General features: G+C 41.9%; 1 protein-coding gene across 12 annotated transcripts in view; it reads right to left on the bottom strand.

Moving 5' to 3' along the window:
• The window catches only part of PCLO (piccolo presynaptic cytomatrix protein), a 442,770-nt gene that overhangs the window by 89,405 nt on the left and 330,157 nt on the right, over positions 1-23,208 (bottom strand). For 8 of the 12 annotated variants that reach the window (XM_075599559.1, XM_075599565.1, XM_075599568.1 and 5 more), the window contains 6 exons: positions 18,056-18,181; positions 10,894-11,002; positions 10,292-10,359; positions 7,632-7,748; positions 7,186-7,397; positions 5,649-5,699 (listed from right to left, as the gene is read on the bottom strand). In XM_075599559.1, the coding sequence (XP_075455674.1) occupies positions 5,649-5,699; positions 7,186-7,397; positions 7,632-7,748; positions 10,292-10,359; positions 10,894-11,002; positions 18,056-18,181 (683 nt within the window). Of the gene's footprint in view, positions 1-5,648; positions 5,700-7,185; positions 7,398-7,631; positions 7,749-10,291; positions 10,360-10,893; positions 11,003-18,055; positions 18,182-23,208 lie in introns of those variants that run through there. The other 4 variants (XM_075599566.1, XM_075599567.1, XM_075599569.1 and 1 more) reach the window with 2 other exon arrangements.

Raw genomic sequence — 23,208 nt, 5'->3', positions numbered from 1 at the left:
TGAATTTATGCCATCTGGTAGACACGCGAAGCATTGCAGCCTATTAAATCTTAATCATTATCATTTAACAGATCAGCCGCCCGTCAGCCAGGCATGAACCCAGGCTGGGAAGGCAAACGCAATGGGGCTTGTCAGAGGTGAGGAGCGGCGCATTCCAGGTATCTGCCAGGTACATATGGGTATTTGCTCGAATAAAGTGTGTCGGTGCAGTAACTGTAACGTATGATACCTTATTCCTTTTATTCGCCCCCACACGACTCTTACTCCAGAATCGATAATATATTTGTAACCCCAAATATTCTGGAAGTATTGGTTCACTCAGATATAGGGCCCATCACGTGGTCAAGACTCAATGATTTCATTGGAAGATGAGCGATTCATTACTAAATTACCCGTAGATAAGTACTCAAATTGAAAAAATTATTTTTGGACTAATAATGGGTCTGTAGAATCAACAGCAATTTTATGGGAGGCACACAAGGCCACGATTAGAGGACAGCTCATTTCAATAGTATCATACAGAAAGAGAAATAAAAATGGAAAAACTAAAATATTTAACGGGAAAAATTATAAATAAAACCTGTTGAGGAAAATGTATAAAATTTTGAGTCAGGCTAGGGAGGAACTCAAGAGGCTACAACTGGAGGATGTAGAGAAGGCCCAAAAGCGGACTAAGCAGATGTATTATGACAAGGGAGATAAGGCGGATCTCTTATTGGCAAACAAATTTAGAGGGATCAGGTCGGGGGCCTCGGTTCCCGCTATTAGGACAAAAGATGGAGGAGCGACTTAAGCATTGAGAGGAATTTGCTAAATTTTATACAGACCTTTCCGATCTAGATAATTCAACCCTGAATTCTAAAACCCCGGGCCTGGCCCAGATTGAGGATTATTTGAGAGATTGTAACCTCCCTAAATTGACGGAGGAAGATCATAATATTTTAAACGCAAAAATAACCCAGGAAGAGCTGGGGAGGGCGGTCAGCTCTTTGAAACCATCGAAGGCACCGGGCCCAGATGTTTTGTCAAATTTGTATTATAAAAATTGTATAGGAATTCTAGGGCCTTGTCTGTTGGATCTATTTAATGATTTTCTCAGCGGAAAACAAATCCCCCCACAGATGACAAAGGCCAATATAGTGGTGATCCCTAAAAAGGGAAAGGACCCTTAATGTTGTGGTAGCTACAGGCCAATCTCACTGCTTAATTCAGATCTGAAAATCTATAGTAAAATGTTGGCCAAAAGGTCGAATCCAATACTTCCCAGACTAATTCACTATGATCAGGTGGGATTTGAGAGCGAACGCCAGGCATCGGATAACACAAGAAAAATTATTAATGTTATCGACCAGACGCACAAGTCTAAACTGAAAGTTATGTTGCTGAGCCTAGATGTGGTGAAGGTGTTTGACAGGATGAGGTGGGATTTTCTGGATAAAACGCTATAGGCATTTGGATTTTCCGTTTTTTTTTTTACAGGGGGTTCGTGCCCACTATCAGTCGCCAACAGCCATACTGAAGATTCTAGGTGGGGAGGGAAATCTGATAACAATCAAGAATGGGACCAGACAGGGGTGCTCCCATTCTCCCCTTATTTTCGCCTTGACAATCGAACCTCTCGCGGCAACTATCAGAGCCTCCCCAAACATACAGGGATTAAAATAAAAGATGAGTGCTATAAAATATCGTTGTTTACAGATGATATTATTCTTACTATATCTAATCCATTGACATCTCTCCCGAACCTGCAATCCACCCTCCGGGGGTTTGGTTAGCTGTCTGGGTATAAAGTTAATATTAGAAAGTTGGAAGCTCTAAATTTGACGAGAAGGTCGAGGTTCTTAACCGAACTTTAACTATAAATGGTAAAAGACCCATTTGAAGTATCTGGGGATTTATCTTACCAGAGACTATGATTTATATTATAAATATAATTACCCTGATCTTTTCTCAAAGATAAAAAAAGATTTACAAGCCTGGAATTCTCATTGTATTTCCTGGATAGGGTGTATAACTGCGGTCAAGATGAATATCCTCCCTAGACGTCTGTATTAATTTCAGACATTACCGATAACGGTTCGGCATTCAAATATAAAAGAAATTCAGAATCGAATTATGCAATTTATTTGGAAACATAAACAACCAAGAATAGCCAGGTCAATTATGTTGGAGGCTAAGGAAGGAGGTGGTATGGCAGTTCCAAAAATCCAAAAATATTATATAGCTCTGATATGAAACAAATGGTTTATTGGCACTCTCTGAGAGGGGTCTATGCTTGGAGAGCTCACTCAAAAATCCGGTTGGACTGTCTTCTTTATTATGATCAGGCTCTGGGACTGGGCTTGGGAGACTGAGCCGGCAGTAATTGAATTTACTCTGAAAATTTATCAGATGGCAAAAAGAAGTATAAGGTTATATCGACTCCTTCTAGGCTCGCGCCCCTGTTCGGTAATCCAGAGTTTATCCCAGGTTTTCAGGGTCAGGGACACCAAGAGGAATCAAGGAGGCTCAGTCTTTAAACAAGAACAGGGGTCTGGGATTCCAGCACTGTCCTCTTCAGGGTTCCACGCTAAGACACAGACTGCAGCAAGTTCCAGGCCTTTAAACCCTGCTAATGATGCAGCTGAGAGCTGGCTAATTACTTAAGGCTGAGATTTAATCAGCTCAGCACTGGACTCAGCAGCTACACATGCAAAGTAAATACAATTCAACACGTCTTCAGAATCTGGCATTCAGCTACTAAAAGGAGCAGAGAGAGTCACAAAGTTCTTTTGTCCAGGAAAGGGAACCCTAAAACTATTTTGTGATGCCCCCAAAAAACTTTTAGTGGCTCAAACTCATAAATTGATCCCTATATATATAGTATTCTTAACTACATTACTGTATTTAAAATCTGGATCCTTGCATTAAAAAAAAGAAGAAATATTTCTGTATTAACACAGCAATACTTAATAAGTATATCTTCATTTTGTATGGGGATATATACTGTAGAGTAAAAGTTGCAAGTGGGATTGCACTGCAGTAAAACTTGGAGACCAAGTTCAGATAAAAAAAAAGTTGAAAATTTATTACAACACCACATCATCCAAAACAGTCACAGAGACCTCCTACACGTTTCTCCTCCTACGCGTTTCTCACCCTTCGGTGCTTTCTCAAAGAGTGAGTAATCATCGCGAGAATGACATTATATCCACTAACAATTCGTACTGACTTAAAATAGCTGTTCTAGTATATGTAACCATTTCCTTGCACAATTATATACACGAACCTCGTGGACCTCACGAGTGTAGTGGATCCGGATGCAGTTTCAATACAAGAATAAAAGAATAAAACACGATATTAGTGTATCATGTCCACATTGGGGGATGGGGGGAAAGGGAGTGGGAAGGGGGAGTGGGGAGGTGGGGTAAGGGTGGACGGTGGTGGGATGGATGGTGGGTTCCCACTTTACTAATCACAGAATACATAGAGTATATGGATCCAGTGACTCACACGGGCTTGTGTGGTGTCTCTCCCTCAACGCTGACTGGAGTGGGTGAATACAGACTCATATATTGGAGTCTCAGATATACATTAAACTCACACGGCCTGATGTGAGTCCTTGCCCTCAGAGGATAATATCCTGTGTGGATGGTGTCCTGTTGTTTCAGCAGAGTTGTCCCCCGATGGATGTGGTGTGTGAGTGTCTCCTCTCCCCGTGTCCCAAATGGCCAGAAAGAAATGTGCAAAACCAAAAGTCAGAAATGAATTAAAAGGTCTTTAATGGGTTAACAGAGAATACATGTGCATACACTATGCATACATGTTGGGGTGCTAAAAAAGTGAAAAACAATGCGATGACACAATGGACTAAACAGTATGTGATGTACTGAAGCACACACAAAAAAAGACTCTCACACTAAACAAATATACAACTTCACTTGCCCAGCATCTTCCGCAGAGCACTCCTGCACGATCTCCTCCTCCGTTTTTTGCTCCAACTGGCGCGTCCGGCAGCGGAACCGGAAAGGGGGATCTGAACCGGATGTCCTGCAGTGTGCACACTGCAGGACATCCGGTTCAGATCCCCCTTTCCGGTTCCGCTGCCGGACGCGCCAGTTGGAGCAAAAAACGGAGGAGGAGATCGTGCAGGAGTGCTCTGCGGAAGATGCTGGGCAAGTGAAGTTGTATATTTGTTTAGTGTGAGAGTCTTTTTTTGTGTGTGCTTCAGTACATCACATACTGTTTAGTCCATTGTGTCATCGCATTGTTTTTCACTTTTTTAGCACCCCAACATGTATGCATAGTGTATGCACATGTATTCTCTGTTAACCCATTAAAGACCTTTTAATTCATTTCTGACTTTTGGTTTTGCACATTTCTTTCTGGCCATTTGGGACACGGGGAGAGGAGACACTCACACACCACATCCATCGGGGGACAACTCTGCTGAAACAACAGGACACCATCCACACAGGATATTATCCTCTGAGGGCAAGGACTCACATCAGGCCGTGTGAGTTTAATGTATATCTGAGACTCCAATATATGAGTCTGTATTCACCCACTCCAGTCAGCGTTGAGGGAGAGACACCACACAAGCCCGTGTGAGTCACTGGATCCATATACTCTATGTATTCTGTGATTAGTTAAGTGGGAACCCACCATCCATCCCACCACCGTCCACCCTTACCCCACCTCCCCACTCCCTTTCCCCCCATCCCCCAATGTGGACATGATATACTAATATCGTGTTTTATTCTTTTATTCTTGTCTTGAAACTGCATCCGGATCCACTACACTCGTGAGGTCCACGAGGTTCGCGCTGACCATCTTCACACCACTACTGCCACGCTGAGAAGGACACGGGATTCCCTTCTCCAAGGTCAAGCAGCGACCACAAAATCAACTAAAAGGGCCAGTATATTTTTTTCCACACACCCTTTTGCACCACAAACACCAAAACCATATTTTACCCTATCATTTTTTAAATAGAGTGAGGCGTTATAACAATTTTTTAAGCCACATAATTTAGGGAGCGCCCCAGTCCAAATAACCTCCACAATTATATACACCAATGAATCCTCTGATTTTCCTACTCAATAGTAAGTAGTCTACAAGGAAAAGATCATCGTAACTAACTACATAACCAACTGCATTAATAAATAACTCATTTTTTATTGTTAATGTATTCAGATTATTATAATTTTTTCCACCTTCTTTGTCATATTAGATTTTGTGCCAAACAAATTATGTCTTGCATAGCATAAAAAAGTAAGAAAAAAAAACATGTTTTTCTATGGACACTCACTTTATTTGTTAAGAGGCCAATTTATTTCAAACAAATTATAACTTACATGTAAAATTATGCATGGACTTTAAATCTATATAATGATCATTCAAATGGGTTATTTATCAACGGCTTGATAATTTACTGTGCTACAGTATATAATACAGTACTTTATACACACCATATACAATGTTCATATTTTAATAAATTAATAAAGAACGGTCTAGCCTTCAAATATTTTTTAAGTGTGGGGGGGGGGGGGGGGGTATACATTCCAAAATCTTTTGAATTTGATTATACTTTACCTGCATACATTTTCCATTGCACAAAAGTAAACATACAGTACCAATATATAAATATTCTATAAGCTTTAACATACCTGAATTTCACCAGTAATTGGATGGGAATGTGTCTTTATGGCTTCGGTGGACTGTAAAGAAAAGTAAGTCTAGATTATTCTCAAACAACTGACTTTTAAATATTGTTTGTACCATCCTATCTCAGTGGTTCAAAAACAAAGCATATTAGCATTTGACATGTCAAACTATTTATGACAAATGTCATTTAAAAAAAAATACAAAAATTAAACTTCACTGAACAAAAAATCATTCTAGTATTGCTTCAAGAAATTAGTAACTGTAGTCCTTGGAAGCTCTTGACATGTTCAATGTTGCTATACATTTAACTGAAGTAGGAACAATGTCCTTTATAGCTTTTATGACTGTTTAAAATCACACTGATGCCATCTTCAGATAAAATTATATTTACAGCCTTCTGAGGTCTTAAAGGTTTAAATATATGGTTCAATAGATGGCACTACAAACTCTAGCACACATTGGGGGCTATTCACTAAAGTTTCTTGGCTGCAAAACTAGGGCAAAAGGATGAAATAATTGCACCAGATTTATCAAAGGAAAACCTCTCAGTGCTTTCAATCAATTCCTTTTCTTTGATTGTATGGTGCTGTGTTAAACACTAGGTTTGCCCCAGATTTTTTTTCACTTACATTTTTATTAAGCGTTTTGCAGTGTTTGAGGGGGTTGGGGGGAATACACAAAAGAAAAAGGAGTGGGGTACATTGATACATATAATTGTTTGAAATCTCAAAATAGTGGGCAGTTAGGGGAGAGGGAAGGATACAGCACGTGTACATATATAAAATATTAAACATCAGTTTTAATATAGTAGAGATCATTACGTTCGGAATATTTTCATTTAAATACAGAGATTTACCAGCATGCCGGAGCCAAGGGGCCCAAGTTAGCGACAACTGTGAGGTGGAACCGTTAAGATAAGCAGAGAGTTTTTCCATGTATACTATGCCAAATTTGATTATTTATTTCATGTAGAGAGGGAGGGGCAGGTTGTTTCCAATTCTTAGCAATATTGCACCTAGTGCCATGCCCCAGTTTGGAAGTTGTGGGGCTTTAGTAAACAGGGCCCCTAGTGTTCTCCAGGACCTACAGCACATGACTACTAGAGCGCTATGCTACAAGATGGAATATATCATAAGTTGCTAAAGGAACTGGCTGCTCACTGTGCTGAAGAAAAGAAGAAACTGCCTCCGAACAAAGTACATCTGAAATCTGGAAAGCTCTTGTACATTAACAGCAGCTATTAAGTAATTTCATGTTGGTTCAATATTACTTCATCTAACCTTTGCATTAACAAAACATTGAAGTAAAATTGGTATTTAACATAAACACCCTGATGCCTTTTAAAATAAGCTAATTAGCAACAAAAATAGCATGTTCTTGAAAGGCCAATTTATTATAGTTACAGTGTGCAACTATTTTCCATTCCAGACATGCTATTTAATTTTGGTGTGGATAATGCAGAAAGTCACAGATCATAACTTAATTACAAAAACGTAAGCATATAATTGACTCATCCGTTAAATTTATAATTAACTGTACCTTGCTACTGTGTTTTTTCTTGCTTACTGAGGGTGAACCAGGCTGTCCAGGACTTGGGACAGCACTAGAGGCTGTTGATGTTGTTCCAGAATGGACATATGAACCTTTTTCCATTGCAGAAGAAACAATGGAAGGTGTCTGCTGCTGAGAAACCTTCTGGAGTTCAGCTGCTAACTGTTTAGGGTCCACTCCAGGAGACCTGGTTTTCTCTACTGTAATTAGACGCAAAAACATTGTGAACTGTGGGTAAACACATGACATTTGCTTAAAAACATGCTCATTCTTACAGGTATCTTAAGTGCAGTTTATTGTATAATTATTATAATTCAAATCAGGCACACAGTAAAAAAAAAAGTGGTTAGTACATTTTTTAGAAACAAAATGACATATTGTAATATATACTGTAATGGTATTACAATCTAACTCCATCTGCATGAAATACATACATTCGTTTTTAACCTGTGGTCTGTACAATTTTGGGGTTCTGCATAGGGTTGCCAGACGTTCTGTATATACAGGATTGTCCCTTATTCCATTGGCTTGTTCCGTTTTCCCGGAAAGATCTGTCGGGACGCAGAATTGTCCCGTATTTTAGTGCCTTGACGTGAAATGCCTGAACTTAAATTACTGTAATTAAATCAGTCATAAAAACATAATAGATTTCTGCTGGAATGTAATAGTTACCTTTTACGATAGATGTTGCCTTAGTAAATTATTAAAATAATAACGTTAGGACACTGCCTGGTCATCTCATAATACCATGACACCCACCCGGATAGGTGTTACTCAGTGCGCATCTTTCCCCGCCCAGCCAAGAGCAGAGAGGATAAAAACCAGAGATATAGCAGTCCAGCGTTCAGATACTATTCAGCTCAAAGCTTTTGCAAATCATTCATCACTCATATTGACATCACACTTTCATAATGGATTTCGGCGTCCCGTCGTATACAAACTTAAATGTGGCAACCCTAGTTCTGCAGGAAGTCACCTCACCATGGATTCCATTAAACAATTTCAGCAATGGAGAATGTTTTACGGTTTTGTTACATTTTTTTTTGCGGTAGGCTAAAGTTCTAAGGAGTGAGTACAAATGTTGTAAGAGTTCTATGGTGCTTAAAAGGTTAAAAAACTACTGGGCTAAAACAGCAAAAGATACAGGGCACCTGTTATAGAAAAAGCAAGCAGTGCCGAATGTCATTCATTTTGGTTAGAGACTATAGTGCAGAGTAAATGAGTACTTCAGTATTAGGTGATATCTTTTTTTATTTGGACTAACAATTAATATTATAAGACCTGATATCAGTTATTGACCTGAGGAAGGGAGAACTCCCGAAAGCGTGTCTTATAATATCTACTGTTAGTCCAAATAAAAAAAGGTATCACCTAATACTGAAGAACTCATTCACTCTGCACGATTGCAACAGGTCTAACAGGGCTATTTCTACTGAATTCAATGAATATAGAATAGAAACAAAGAAAGAACGCTTAAAGGTTTGTCATATTCTTTACAACGTTTTGTGAAAGTCCAATACAGTACATAGTTATTAAATGATCTGATTGTTGAGTTTATGAAGAAAAAAAAACACAGCTAAATGCCATTTCAGCAAACCACAATGGTAATGTGAAAACAAATAACACTAAACAGAACCGTCAATTAGTAGTTAGGCCTTTGAGCTGCCACAGCCACTGTATGTAAAATGATGCACGGCAGGAACTTGATCTACTTCATCACTTTTATGGGAAAAATGGTCATTTTGTGCTTGCACAGAAAACCGTTTTCAATTAACATAATGCTGTTATCAAGTCATGAGGCAGGCAGTCTAAAACTATACAGCAACATGAATGTGCATGTAGAACCATTTATATTGCATTCAGCTACGAGAAATGATATCGAAGAAAAAAAACATTTGGAAGTTTTGGACACCTAATTCTCCTCTGATTTGTTTGGGTTTTTTTGGAAAGAGTTGGGAGTCTTAACTGCAAGTTTTCTGATGCTGAATGGAGTAACATATATTTACTCCATTAACCCATTGCAGTATGTCAGTAATCTACTTTAAATGTAGGAGGCATTTCTTACATTTTCATATATTTGATATTTCTTAGGTAAACAAGTTAAAACACAGACTAACCCAGGCAGATTCCCTGCAATCGTTTTTTTTCCTTAGATCAATGGCAATAGTTCATTTATGAGAACAATTAAATGTTTCAGACAGATCCCTTATATATGTTTAACCCCATAATCACACAGCATACAGTACCTCCACTGCAACCAGGGATTCTGGGTAGTGACATGCATATGAGCGGTCAGTGTGTCACTTTTGGCTTCTCATCCATTTTAACATGCCTCCCTTAAAGCTTAAGCCTGCTGCTTTAGGCTTGTTTTACAGTTGTTGCTGCACGTGCGGGCGCGCGCCCGGCGTTGCGCGTGCACGGGGTGTGCGCGTTTAGTTTGTAGGCTGCAAGCGGTGACGTACGCCGTTAGGGGGCGTGACTCTGACATCACAGCATTAGGCCGTGCTGTGATTGGTCCGCGGCGCGGCAGCAGTGCGAAAATACAATTGATTGTAATTTCCCTGGTCTGCTGCGCCACCGCTCACGGCTGTGCGCTCACGCGTCCCTAGTATAGAAACGTCTGGCTAACACTGCCAATTCTAATTGACGCACGCGCACGGTATCGCTTACAGGTCTTACACAGCGTTTACAGCAAAGCCTGGGTCAAGGAAGCACACACCCAGCAAACCTATGCAGCTGGGTCTCATCAGTGAGAGGATGGTTACTGGCCGTGCATTATGAAGCTGGCTGGAAACTCTATATAGTGCGGTTTTAAAGCATCTATACTGTAAACACCAAGTTTTGCTCCAGTGAAAAAAACCATACAATGCCACCTCTTTTTAGCTTTCATTTTCCTATTCTACTTCTCTTTTTACAAACAGAACAAACGTCTACTCATAAACCTTAACAAGAATCCTTGTGTTGAATATGTTTTGTATAACTGTAACAAATCTCGATATTGCAAATAATTTTTTTTAAAAAAACGAATGTTTTCTATGAAATCTTAGACATTGATAAAAAAATAACTGTTAATGCTCTTCTGCTTTTCACTTACCAGCCTTCCCTGGGTCGTGCAACTCCAGGTGTTGGGGGGTTTCCGAGTCTGATAACATGTTGAGATCCCTGGAAAAAAAGTCACAAGAAACCTGACATAAATGATTTATGTCCATAGATGGATTAATACAATTATTAACAAATCAATACATGATACGTGATTTATGATAGAAATAGGCTTTGAACAGATAACTTCTGTGTTCTAAGTAATTGCAATTATGGTATTTTAGATACACTAGGTTCTGAATGTACAATACCCTTCATGGCGAAATCTTTGAAGGGACCATCGGAAGCTCCAAGCAGACATTTAGAAATAAGCTGCTCCTGGTGATTTATTTAATTATTGGATTTTGTCTACATGAAGTGAGCTTCATTATATACTAATGGGGAAAGTATTGACATTATTGATGCTGCGAAAGGTTCTTAGAAGCCAAATTCATTCGCTCCAATAATATATTTCCTGCACCTTTAGTCACCCTTTCATTTGCCCACAGTCACAGACAAATCTCCCCAATTTAACAAAGGTTTTTTACAATAACTGTGAATAAAAAGATCAATGGGAAGCCCCAAAAAACAGAAACAGAAAGATGAAGAAAAACTCACAGTCTTACACATATTTCAGCGTCCCCACATGACTGAGTAATGATACTCTGAACTTCTTCATAGGTCTTCGCAGTTAATGGGAAACAATTCCATTCTAAAACCTGCATTCCTGAAACAAACACATGTCAAATATGGTTAATCAATTCAAGACACGATTTAAGGTCCAAAAAAGACCAGAAAGTAACATTTTAAAAATGATCTGCACACGGTGAATAATATAAAATGCTTATATACTTTTAAATTCACTTTTAAGCCTTTCATTTTCTGAAGAATGTATCGTGTCACCATGAATGTTTTTATATTTACCAAGGTAATGTGTGTGTATCTATATTACATGCTATGAAATGAAGAAATTATACCAGGTGACCGCAAATAATTTAAAAGTATATATGTTCAAGTCAGTAAATGCAGATTGTGCTTAAGTTGATTAAACTAAGTACTTGGGAAGCAAGATATTACCTGCCGCTCACCTTTTACAGAAATAAAGTACCGGTGTCCATAGGGTGCATAAGGGAATAATAGCAACTTAATTACAATAAGGTTGATAGATACAAACCAAAAGATACCTATCTGCACTCACTATTAACTATAAATGGGCCGGAAAAATGTAATCCGTGGGCACTAAGGGGACTATAGTTAATAGTGAGTGCAGCTAGGTATCTTTTGAGTCGTATCTACTGTAAGTATCAACCTTATTGTAATTAAGTGCTTGTGAACCATTGCTTTCTATACTAAGTGAAAAACAAAGAAAGAGCCACATCACATTTCTTTTAATGCAATGTGTCTAATCACTCTCCATACATTTGTTTCATCAGTAATACAGCATCGTACAGTGTAAATGAAAGTTCATATCCAACCATGGTGGTTCCTACCGAAACACATTCACTACATATTGTGCATTGATACAAAAAATAATAATAATACGCTTCTTTTTGGGAATGTGATTTCTTAAAGGAGCAGTTTTCAGATTTCAAATAAACTTCCCATTAGAAAATAATTTTCAGTTGTAAAAAAAAAAATATTAAACTGAAAAACAGAATATATGAAAAAATAATTAAGATAGACAATCTCATGAGATGATACTGCTACTTTGTATAATACAAAGCATATCTGCACTTAAAAATAAGCCATATTTTTGGCACTTGAAAGATATAGGAAGAGATAGGAAGAGGAATAATACGTGATGCTTTAAGAAGCGAGACCACATTCTGAGTTAGTACACAGCACACTGAAATCTTTTAAAAACAAAGACAAAGAATGTCCACTGCAACACAGAAGGGTTACCACTTACAAAAACTAAAGTGGATCTTCGTACGTGGTGTGCGGTAATCCTGTGCTGTGGTATAATAAAATGCAAACATCATATATTGATAACAGAGAAAATATCAAATGCCCATGGGTCATTAAATGGGATAATCAAAATGAAAACAATTCATAAACACATTGAAGGTGAATAATATCCTTGTTTTATAATACCAGCACATTGTAATTGACATTCTAGGGTTCTCATTACAGTAGGTAGTCTATGGTTTCCCACCTTAGACACTTGCACTCGCTTACTATTATTATGATTGAGTAACATATAAATCTTTTGTTGGGGATGTTCCCTTTTTCTATTCTTGTTTGGTCACATTCTTATGTTTGTGTAAAATTCAGATCATTTTAAAGTTTGTTGTGTGATCGGGATGGGAGGGGGAGAGGGAGAGAGGGGGAGAGGGAGAGAAGGAGAGAGGGAGAGAGGGAGAGAGGGAGAGAGGGAGAGAGCGAGTACTTACAGTAAATTACAAAAAGACGATGGGTTCACTAGTGCATGGAACCTCCCATAGGAAAACGCCTGAGTTAATGGGAATTTCCATGTGATTGTGCACAAACTGGCACTATTGCAGTGTAATGAGTAACCCCCAGAGAGAGAAGGAAAAGTGCCTGGAATACTATATATCTATTTATATTGAACTATCACTAAATACTAAAAAGTGCCATGATTTTAGAGTGATAAGTATCATTAATGTTGTCGATTTATTAATGTGGCTCCACTTTGTTCTGTTTGTTTTTGCATGGCAATTACAGCTACAGGAGCCATTAGAGAAACAATGAAGCAGTGAAATGCAGAGTAGTGTGTAACTGTTTGCCTCTGCAAACCATGGTATGATGCCATTTTGTTTGGTTTCACAACCATACCAGGCTATGAACCCAGCACCTGGGTGCTGTGAGGCTTGAACTATTAGGTACAAGGTTCTCTATGCAGAATGATATACAGCAGGCCTGCACAACATACGGCCCGCCTGGACTCTCTGTGCGGCCCGTGATTACTCCCTGACTCTCCCCCCCCTCGAGCCGGCTCTGCAGACAGAGGAGGGAAGGAGCGCATTGTGACACGCTCCCCCGCACCCGCTCTGCAGACAGAGGAGGGAAGGAGCACATTGTGACACGCTCCCCCGCACCCGCTCTGCAGGCAGAGGAGGGAAAGAGCGCATTGTGACACGCTCCCCCTGGACCCGCTCTGCCGAAACAAATGGAAAGGAGCACCAGAATTGTGCCCGTCGCCCCATCCCCAACCCGCTCTGCCGATACATGGAGTGCCAGCAGTTTCATGCGATCCCCCTCCCTTCCTTCCCCCCCGCGCTTCTTACCTTCTTGCCGCTAACGCTAACACCAACTGGGGCCAGCTTCCACCACCGTGATCGGGTGTGGGGGGGGGGGGAGATGATGAGGGGTGCGGGTGGGGGGGGGATGATGAGGGGTGCGGGTGGGGGGGGAGATGATGAGGGGTGCAGGTGGGGGGAGATGATGAGGGGTGCGGGTGGGGGGAGATGATGAGGGATGCGGGTGGGAGGGAGATGATGAGGGGTGCGGGTGGGGGGGGGAGATGATGAGGGGTGCGGGTGGGTGATGTAAGGTGCGGGGGGGGGGGAGATGATGATGTGAGGTGCAGGGGGGGAGAGTGATGTGAGGTGCAGGGGGGGAGAATGATGTGAGGTGCAGGGGGGGAGAGTGATGTGAGGTGCAGGGGGGGAGAGTGATGTGAGGTGCAGGGGGGGAGAGTGATGTGAGGTGCAGGGTGGGAGAGTGATGTGAGGTGCAGGGGGGGAGAGTGATGTGAGGTGCAGGGGGGGAGAGTGATGTGAGGTGCAGGGGGGGAGAGTGATGTGAGGTGCAGGGGGGGAGAGTGATGTGAGGTGCAGGGGGGGAGAGTGATGGGAGGTGCAGAGGGAGAGTGATGTGAGGTGCAGGGGGGAGAATGATGTGAGGTGCAGGGGAGAATGATGTGAGGTGCAGGGGGGTGGGATGTGTGTGGTGTGCAGGGGGTTATTGTGTGTTTGATGTGGAGGGGGAGTATTATGTGTGTGGGTGAGGGGGAGAGATGGGGGTATAAGAGATAGATGGGGAGTATCGCAAAGGTTGATAGTGAGGGGTTCTGGGGGAGATATGAGGATGATGATGAAGGGTGCTGGTGGAGATATGATGATGATGCTGTGAGGTGCTGGGGGAGATATATGAGGATGATGATGATGAGAGGTGCTGGAGGAGAGATGATGACGATGATGATGATTTTACCCATGCGGCCCAATTTTTTTTTCCTTGGAGCAGTTCGGCCCTTCTCACTTTACGAGTTGTGCAGGCCTGATATACAGAGTCTCCTTCATTAAAAGCAAGGCATTCACATGCTCAGAGAGCACTGTTGCTTCTTTAAGATTGAGGAGAATCGCTGAGTCCCTACTCTGAGGAAGGTTGTTGTGGCCGAAAACGTTGGCCATACTCTATACCATGTAATTGAATAAAATAATGAAGTAAAATTAACCTGTTGGAGTACTGGGGAAATCCCCTTTCTTTTCACATAGAGGGGTAAGAGTACATAATATTCCTGTGGAAGTTACAGTAGATTGGATTTATAATACTGTAGCATGACCAGCTCCATTGGCAAACTTGTTATGATAGCTTAACTGCAGTCCCTGAAAGAATAGGGGCGATATATTTTATTTAATAAATATTACATATCTGAAAAGTACTGTAGTGTACATTATATATGCAGATAGCAGAGGAGATTTTGAAATATTACCAAACAAGTCATTACGAATATGGTTGTCACTTCATACCTACTCTGGAAATTAGCTTTTTCTTAATAGATTTTTTTAACATAAGTGGAACTGGGCCTTGGTACGATTGTCAGTGCCGGGGGCCCACCAGTTCCAGAAAAAATAATTACCTGTAGAGTGCCAGTGGAGTAAACAACATGGTCGCTGGCATCAACCAGTAGGGAGCCGTAACGGGTGACGTTCTGGCTTCCTATTGGTTCGCAAATCCTGCAAGATTCGGCATCCATGTTGTTTCCCTAGATGGAAACTTTAAACCCTGTGTCTACACCAGTAAATGTCACGGGGACTGTGGGACCCGGGCACTGAAAATAGTGCTGTTCAGCTGCATGGGGCCCCTGGTTCCAATTATGTAAATCTATAATAATAATAGCGTTTCCCAGTAAGGATTGCTGCCTTAAAAGCAAAATAAGCTAGGGACATTAAAGGCAATTTTGACTAAGCAGTGCGATTCCATACGTTGTCTTCCAGCACAGCAGACATTTTACTTCCTATTCACGTGCATGGCGTCTGTAATAGTTGATACATTCTCAATATCAATAACCTTTTTTTTTTTAATTTGTATTTTCATAAAAATATTTATATGGTAATTAAAACAGAAAACATGTAAGCGCAGCCATAAGTCTCTTCTCTATTGTTGTAGTGCTTTATTTTGATACTATAAATTGAGCCACACAGGATCAAGATACAGTAGAAACTCACTGGCAACACTACGTATATAAAACTAAATTATGCTGACATATTTATTCTAATATGGTAGGTCTACTGTTACATTTTGAAAACAAAATCTGAGCTGGTGAGATCTAGATCAGGAGTGGCCAACTGGTCAGCTTTTAAGGATATCCCTGCTTCAGCACAGGTTCCTCAATCAGTGGCTCAGTCAAAATGAGCCCCAGATTCAGCCACTTGTGCTGAAGCAGGGATATCCTTAAACCCAATTCAGCCTGCTATCCTATAACTTGCCCGATATCAAACGCCACCCAGGAATATTATGGTGCACATTAAGTAGAAACAATGTTCAATGGAATATTGGATTCAAAGGGTGTACACTAAAGGTAGGAAAGGGTCAAATGAAGAAATCAGACACTGTACCATCACAAGAGCTATTCCCCAGAGATATGGATGGTAGTTAGATATTCCTAGTACCTTGAGACTGTGAGGAATATGAAGTCAAGCACCAATCTTAATTATGTCAGAATAGAAGGGATGTACTAGGAAATGGTCACTAGTTCCAGAAGAGTGTTTTGAGTTTATAAGCAAATCAGCAGTACAATTTGATAGAACTAAAATGAACCATGCCATATGTTGTCATGAACCAATTCCATCAGTACAACTGCCTCTTCCTTATCTGATATTTATGCAGCAAAATGCCTAATGCAAGCAAACTCTCCTGCGTCTGAAATGATCACTGATTGAGAAGATAGCAGTGCTGTCTGTGTCTACTTACTTGTAGGCCTTCCTGTCTACATAGCTGTTTGTTTAATGACTAATGGATACTTTTTGTTTTATGAAACCGTGGCTAGTTCTGTAACCGATTTAATAGATTACATTGCAAAACAAGCTATGCATTTGGGTACTGTAGCAAAATGAAAAGAAATCAATAAATAGAAACAAATTGCTATGTACAAAACATACATGGCAATCAACTTCGATATCATGTTGGACCAGCATCTCCTACTGTGGTACATTTTGGGTCACTGGATAACGAATATCTATCATCTTTGTTAATTTACAGTATCATTTGATTCCCCTGAGGACGTGAACTTCCTGTGCTATGAGACACTCCAACATTAAGCATCAGTTTAGCATACATTTATATTTCTGTAGCATTAAAACATCGTTTTAATCTGCACTTGTTCTTTGTTACCAACATTTGTGGGGGCAACAGGACAACATGTATACCTTTCTGTCTCAGAACATCTACCAATCTCTTTTTCAATCAAGAAGCATCATTCTTGTGTGAAGAAGTATTGATACTGTATATTGTACTGTCAAGTAATACTGTGAAACGTGTCAAATTTATTACATAGATATGTAGCATTATACAAATAGCTCATTTATAATCTTCCTGGTTTTCGAGTTGTTTCCAAGAACAAAATGAACTTACAATACATGGGAAAAGAAAACTTGGTACAGTAATAGTTTTCCATTCCTTTGCAAGATTTATTTTGGTAAAATAAAATACTCTGATATAGAAATGTACTTTAATCCGCTGAAATGTTGGCAGAAAAAAACTGGCTGTCATATTTAATTACATTTGTCAGACCTTGCCCACATCTAAATACTGTACCGATGCAGCGGCCGTTATTCGAACACTTCGCGCGCCATGTACATCGGAATCCCGATATGAAACCGCGGGATGAATTCCAGCCTTCCCGCACTAAGATGCGAGCGCGGCGAGTGCAGAAAAACTAATTTTAGTGTTCTGGCTTTTAAAAACATGAAATTGACACAGTAGCACAGTACTGTACACATTACAATTCATCCATTTTATTGCAAACGAAGAAACAGAATCCATGAAATTCAAACAAAACATCCGCGATAAGCGCGGGTGCCTAGAACGATTGGCCGCGTTCATGCTGAGTGGGGGACAGCAGAGAACTCAAAAACGGCACCGTGATGTGTTCGAATAACGGCCGCTGCATCCGTATGTCTACCAATTCCATTTCACTGTACAGATATTCAGTCCAGTACTTGAGAATGTTGTAAAGAATGGTTTATGTTATAAATGTTTTTTTTATGTACTAATGATCAACCCTTTATCACCACATCTAAATATAAAATATGATATTAAATCTGATTTACCATATTGGCATTATAAAACATACCAGCGTTAAAAAAAAAAAAAAAAAAAAAAAAAAAAAATTATGAGATGGATTTTTCCTTAAAACAAACTTTAAATGCTTCATAACACTTTAGGAAAACATGATTTGTCTAAATAATAAATAACAAATGTCTTACTACAGACATAACAAAAAACACCTTCGGTAAATGCTTTTTTGAAGAATGCATTATATTGAACATTGTGAGTTACTGTAAATAATGTACAAATAAATGTGGTTCTTTCTTACCTTCAGTGAGTCTTCCAGTCTGCTCTGCATCTCCTCCAGGTAGGATCTTAGCAATATATGCTCCAATGTCTCCATCGTTTCCTGGAATATCTTTTCCACCAACAACTCTGATTCCAAAACCATTCCCTATTTTAACAAACAAAAGTGCAACTTCTTTAAAACCACTGACACGAAGGACCCTATTTAATAAACTCTAAACAAGCAGCTTATGACATATTTTCCCCAGAATAAATAGAGATAAAATGTTAAAGGTAATTTCTTCTAATTCAAGACAAGATGAATAGATACCCGAAGCAGCCCTGAAAAAGAAATCAATGTATCTTCGTCCAAGTTCAATATCACCATTGAAATGAACAGTCCTGGCAAAATTCCAGATTCTGGATTCAATAAACCCCAAAAGAGTTTTTTTTGTGAATAAATTATTTTTATTTTTTTTAGCAGGTCCACATAGGCAAAATGGCAAAGCTGTAAAAGAAGTATTAAAAGTACCAAGGAGAGCGGAGAAGCCGCTAAAATACCTGCCAATCACATACATCCATGTGAACTGCATATAAAAGTTATCTGAGTTAATAAATTGTACTTGTCCCTTATATACTGTAGGCCTGTATATCTATATTTTATTGAATTCGTCGAAATTCTTCACACTTTTGGGGGAGAAGAGGTCCGAAATCTTTTTCAAAGCTTATTTTCAGACTACAATGAGTGTGTCCCAGTGCTCAATGTGTGATGGTACTAGTGGATAAAAAGTACCAGTACTTTTTATTTACATCCCTAGAGAACAACTATTTTACTTTTTAATTAACAGAATTATGGGTCAACTTTCTCCATCAAGAAACAACGCATGTACTGTAGGAATCCCCTCTCTCCCTTCTGCTTCCTAAATTTTTGAATAAATACAGTATGTTTCTGAAAAATGGTTAGTTTCCCTTTTTTGCCATCTTGAGTCACACGATAAGAATTTGCAAGATTTTACTTGTCACTTCCTATAATCACACTTTCTTCAACAGCTTGAGAAGAATTAATTTGATGAGATTTGTTCATTTGCATACAAACATTGGATTCTGCATGCAGCCGCACATCCAGCACCACACTACAAAAAAATAGCACTTATTGTACCATTTGGACACGAGAGAAGCGTTTTTGACGAATACAGCAAGATATGCTTTTCTTGCCGTTGAAAGAATTGGCCCATAGAAGTGTAAAAAGTGCTAAATCCCCTCCATTGTACAAAGAAGAAAGAAAACACTCAAGAATGAGTTAACGCCTCGCCAAACCCTAATCATGCTCCAGTAATAAAATATCAAATATTGTTTTACTTGAGATATTCATATTCTGAGCACAGAAAGACAACATGGTCACATTACAGGAGATGTGTATTCATTTGGGACCATTTACACATTGTTATATATGAATCTTATGTAGCCAGGTTCCCTCTGCACAGCGGACCCCCCCCCCTCTTTGCCACTCACTGCGGCCAATTGCGGGTGCACGTGTACGCCCCTTCTCAGCTAGGGGAGGCGAGCGGAGCATCGGGTTGCGTGCAGGGCGGTTGCTATGTGCGGTGATCGTGGGCAGGGACTCCCGGCGGCTCCCATTGCAGGGCGCCGCCATCATAGGTTGCCTGGCGCATGCGCAGTTAGCGCAGAAGTGCGGAGGTCCTCAGAACAGGTCGCGCATGCGCAGTGGGTAGCAAGCATCACGGACCAACCAGGAGAGGGCTCCAGTCAGGGACTACAAGTCCCATGAGCATTAGGGGACCCCATGTGACTCCAGGGAGCCAATAGGGCCGCAGCATATCCATGCAGAGGAGAATAGATACTTTTCGCGGGGTTTGGAGCACGTTAGTCGGTGTCAGGAGCAGCTAGGGGAAAGAGGTAGGGTGCAGGAGTCAGTGACTCCCTGCACTAGGCCAGCAGCCCCCTAGGCCCCAGATAGCCCTGAGTCACCAGTAGTATTGAGTGTTGTAGGGACAGGCCCCAGGTTAGGGACCCTGCCCCTTACTATCCAGAGTCAGTTAGGGACACAGCGGACACTGCGCGTCCATCCAGAGGTTTGGGCTCAGACCTCCGCTACCGCTGCAGCAGCCATCCAGGTGGTATCGCCCCGGACGGTAGTTCCTGTATTCGTCAGTCTTCGGATCCTTTGTGAAGCTCCTTGGCAGACCCGGGCACTGGAGTGCTCGGCAGGTAACCATCACCAAGTGCACCAACGATCCTACATATATTATATTCATACGGGACTAGTGGCTGCGCAGTCACACATACCATCTCCCTTTAAGGGTGCGGGACATATTGTGTGGGGTTATTGGACATGGGGTGGGATCACCCAATGTAGGTGGGAACGTCCTGCGAGACGCAGTAGTTAGTGTCTCCTCTAGAGAGGGACACCTGTTGATATATGAATAAGTATATGCTATACAGTAAAGTCATTGGTTATTTTACATGCGGTGTGTGGAGTGATATATATAGTTGTCCTGTGAGGAACCACTCCCCCTCTGACGGGAGCCGTCGCAGGTGGAGGCGTTGCACCACGAGATTGTGTTATATGTATGTACCCCAGGCTTCCCGAGCGGAGGCTTAGGCTCCTGAGAGCCACACACGTATACACAGCAGATAGTAGCGTCTGTATTCACAGGGAATTCCCATTACATTTGGAGGCGCTGCTGAGATAGCCCTGGGATGCCCTACTCAGTAGTTAACGTAGTATCCTATCAGTCAGCATGTCTGCGCTCACGCCCAAACAAGTGGCCGACTGGGCCGAAAAGCTAGGAGAGCTCCTGCGACACGTAGTCGCCGTAGACGGGGTACCTGCCGATGCATCCATGTTTACTGTCTGCAGCGCAGTAAGGACATTACCTGGTCTGGCGGGCGCCCGCCTCATCAGCAAGCACTACAACATTGACCGGCAAGAGAACACCCTGGCCACCGAACAAGCTATACCCGCTGATAGAGGCCCATGAGTAGTGTATCTACCAGAGACTTTACCGCAAGTGTGCCCTCTAATTTAAAATAGAAAACCTGTCCTGCGCTTCAGCCACACAGCTAGTGCACCGAAGGTGTCAATCCGTCATGTTCTTGGGCATGAGGGAGCAAATGAATGACCCTAGAGTGACCGGAGTGTATGGAGAGGTAAATAAAGTTGGAAACTCTTACCTTTATTCTCCACTCCGGTCTGGGTCTTGCTCTTTTCTCTCTTCCAGCATCCGCGTGCTGCCTTCAATGCGTGCAGATAGGTGTTTGGTAAAGGCGCTACTGCGCATGACAGAACTCCACAAGGTCCCGGATGATACAAAAAAACTTTATTGGCACAAAATTATACTGGGGCTACACCACGATCTCCTCCTCCTGAGGAGGAGATCGTGGTGTAGCCCCAGTATAATTTTGTGCCAATAAAGTTTTTTTGTATCATCCGGGACCTTGTGGAGTTCTGTCATGCGCAGTAGTGCCCTCTAATTTACCCTGCAACCGTTTCCAGTCACGTAACTTCCCTTACCAGACATGCGGGTTGGGAAGACAAAGATATGGCCACCAGTACACCCATCAGATAAGACATATCCCTACCCCGAGTGACCTTCTCTTCTGATGCTAGGCAAGGGGCCACCAGCTGGGCCGGTAGCCCGCCAACATCACCGGTCCCTAATCGGTTAGTGAACAGCTTCACCCCAACCCCTAACAGTCAGGGAGCGGGGATCGCAAGTTCCTCAGACAGTGGCGGCTCCATGTTAGGAGTGACATTCCCGCAGCTTGTGGAAGCGATAACTACGTCCGCCCAAGCCCCAAATTACAGGAAATTGAAGGCATTTTCAGGAATGGTTCCTGTCCCCGCAGGCGAGGAAAGCATCGAGTCTTGGAAGGAACACACCCTCAAGGTGATCGATGAATGGCCCCTGCTCTGAAACGGTCAGACGTCAGAGAATCCTGGAAAGCCTCCGACCCCCAGCAGCCACCATGGTCAGTGCACAGCACGACCAAGACCCTGATCTCTCTGCTCATCAGATGGTAGACTTGTTAGTCCAGATCTATGGCAAAGATGAAGAGGAGAGTGAGCTGTGGTTCAAATATTACGGTCTCCGACAGAAGGAGAAGGAAGACCTGTCAGATTTCCTTCAACGAATCCAGCTACTCCTGTGGAAATTGCGAACTTGCGGCCTCATCCTAGCCTCAGAGATGGATGAATACCGGCGCAAGCAGTTCCTCCGAGGTGCCATTCCCACGCATCACATAGTGATCATGATCAGGTGCTCACTAATGGAGGGGCCTCGCCCTACCTTCATGGACATTTTGGGGATCGTCAAAGGGCATGAAGCCTATACCAAGCTGCATACAGGCACCAAGGTCAAAGATCCCCCTGCGAGTGACATCCCGGTAGTCTCCGCTCGCCGGATCAAGAAACCTGTCAAAGAGGAAGAAGAGCCACCCAAGTCGCCCTCAACGAAAGGCGGACTTTGGGGAGATCCTCCCCCACTTACCCAAGACGACTGGATCCTAAAGATATCGTCTGCTATGGCTGTGGACAGAAAGGCCATTTCTCCAGAGAGTGCCCTGATGGAGTCACCCAAGAAAAGAAAACGCCCAGTAAAGGAAGCCCAGCTAGGTCCATCATCTGTCGGATACAGACCACAGAAGCCAAGACATCCGAGGCCACCCATGCGCCTCCCGCAGCTCCTACTGACCTAAGCCAAGACGATGGAATTCCGGCCGGGGATGGTTACTGTCAGGTAGGCCCCTCTGCCATCGTGCGTGTGGTAGTAGAAGGAGTCTATGCCTCTGCTTTACTGGACACCGGGTCCCAAGTGACCATAATCTACCGACCATTCTACGACCAACACCTTAAGCACTGTCCCCTGCGGTCGGCGGAACATATGAAGGTGAGGGGGTTGAGCAATGAAGATTACCCCATCGATGGGATTGTGAGAATTCAACTGGAGATACTTCAATTGAATACCGGTAAGAAACATCCCATGCATGTGGAGGCAATGGTATGCCCGAAGCCTCACCTCTATGCCGACGACACACAAATATACTTTTCAACACCTGTCCTTACACCTGCCGTACAAACCAAAGTTTCTGAATGTCTCTCTGCTATATCATCCTGGATGGCCCTCCGCCGCCTTAAACTCAACATGGCTAAAACAGAGTTCCTCATACTTCCTC

Source organism: Ascaphus truei, chromosome 5 (assembly GCF_040206685.1).
Source record: "Ascaphus truei isolate aAscTru1 chromosome 5, aAscTru1.hap1, whole genome shotgun sequence".
Lineage (NCBI taxonomy): Eukaryota > Metazoa > Chordata > Amphibia > Anura > Ascaphidae > Ascaphus > Ascaphus truei.
This window is presented reverse-complemented; position numbering and strand designations above follow the sequence as displayed.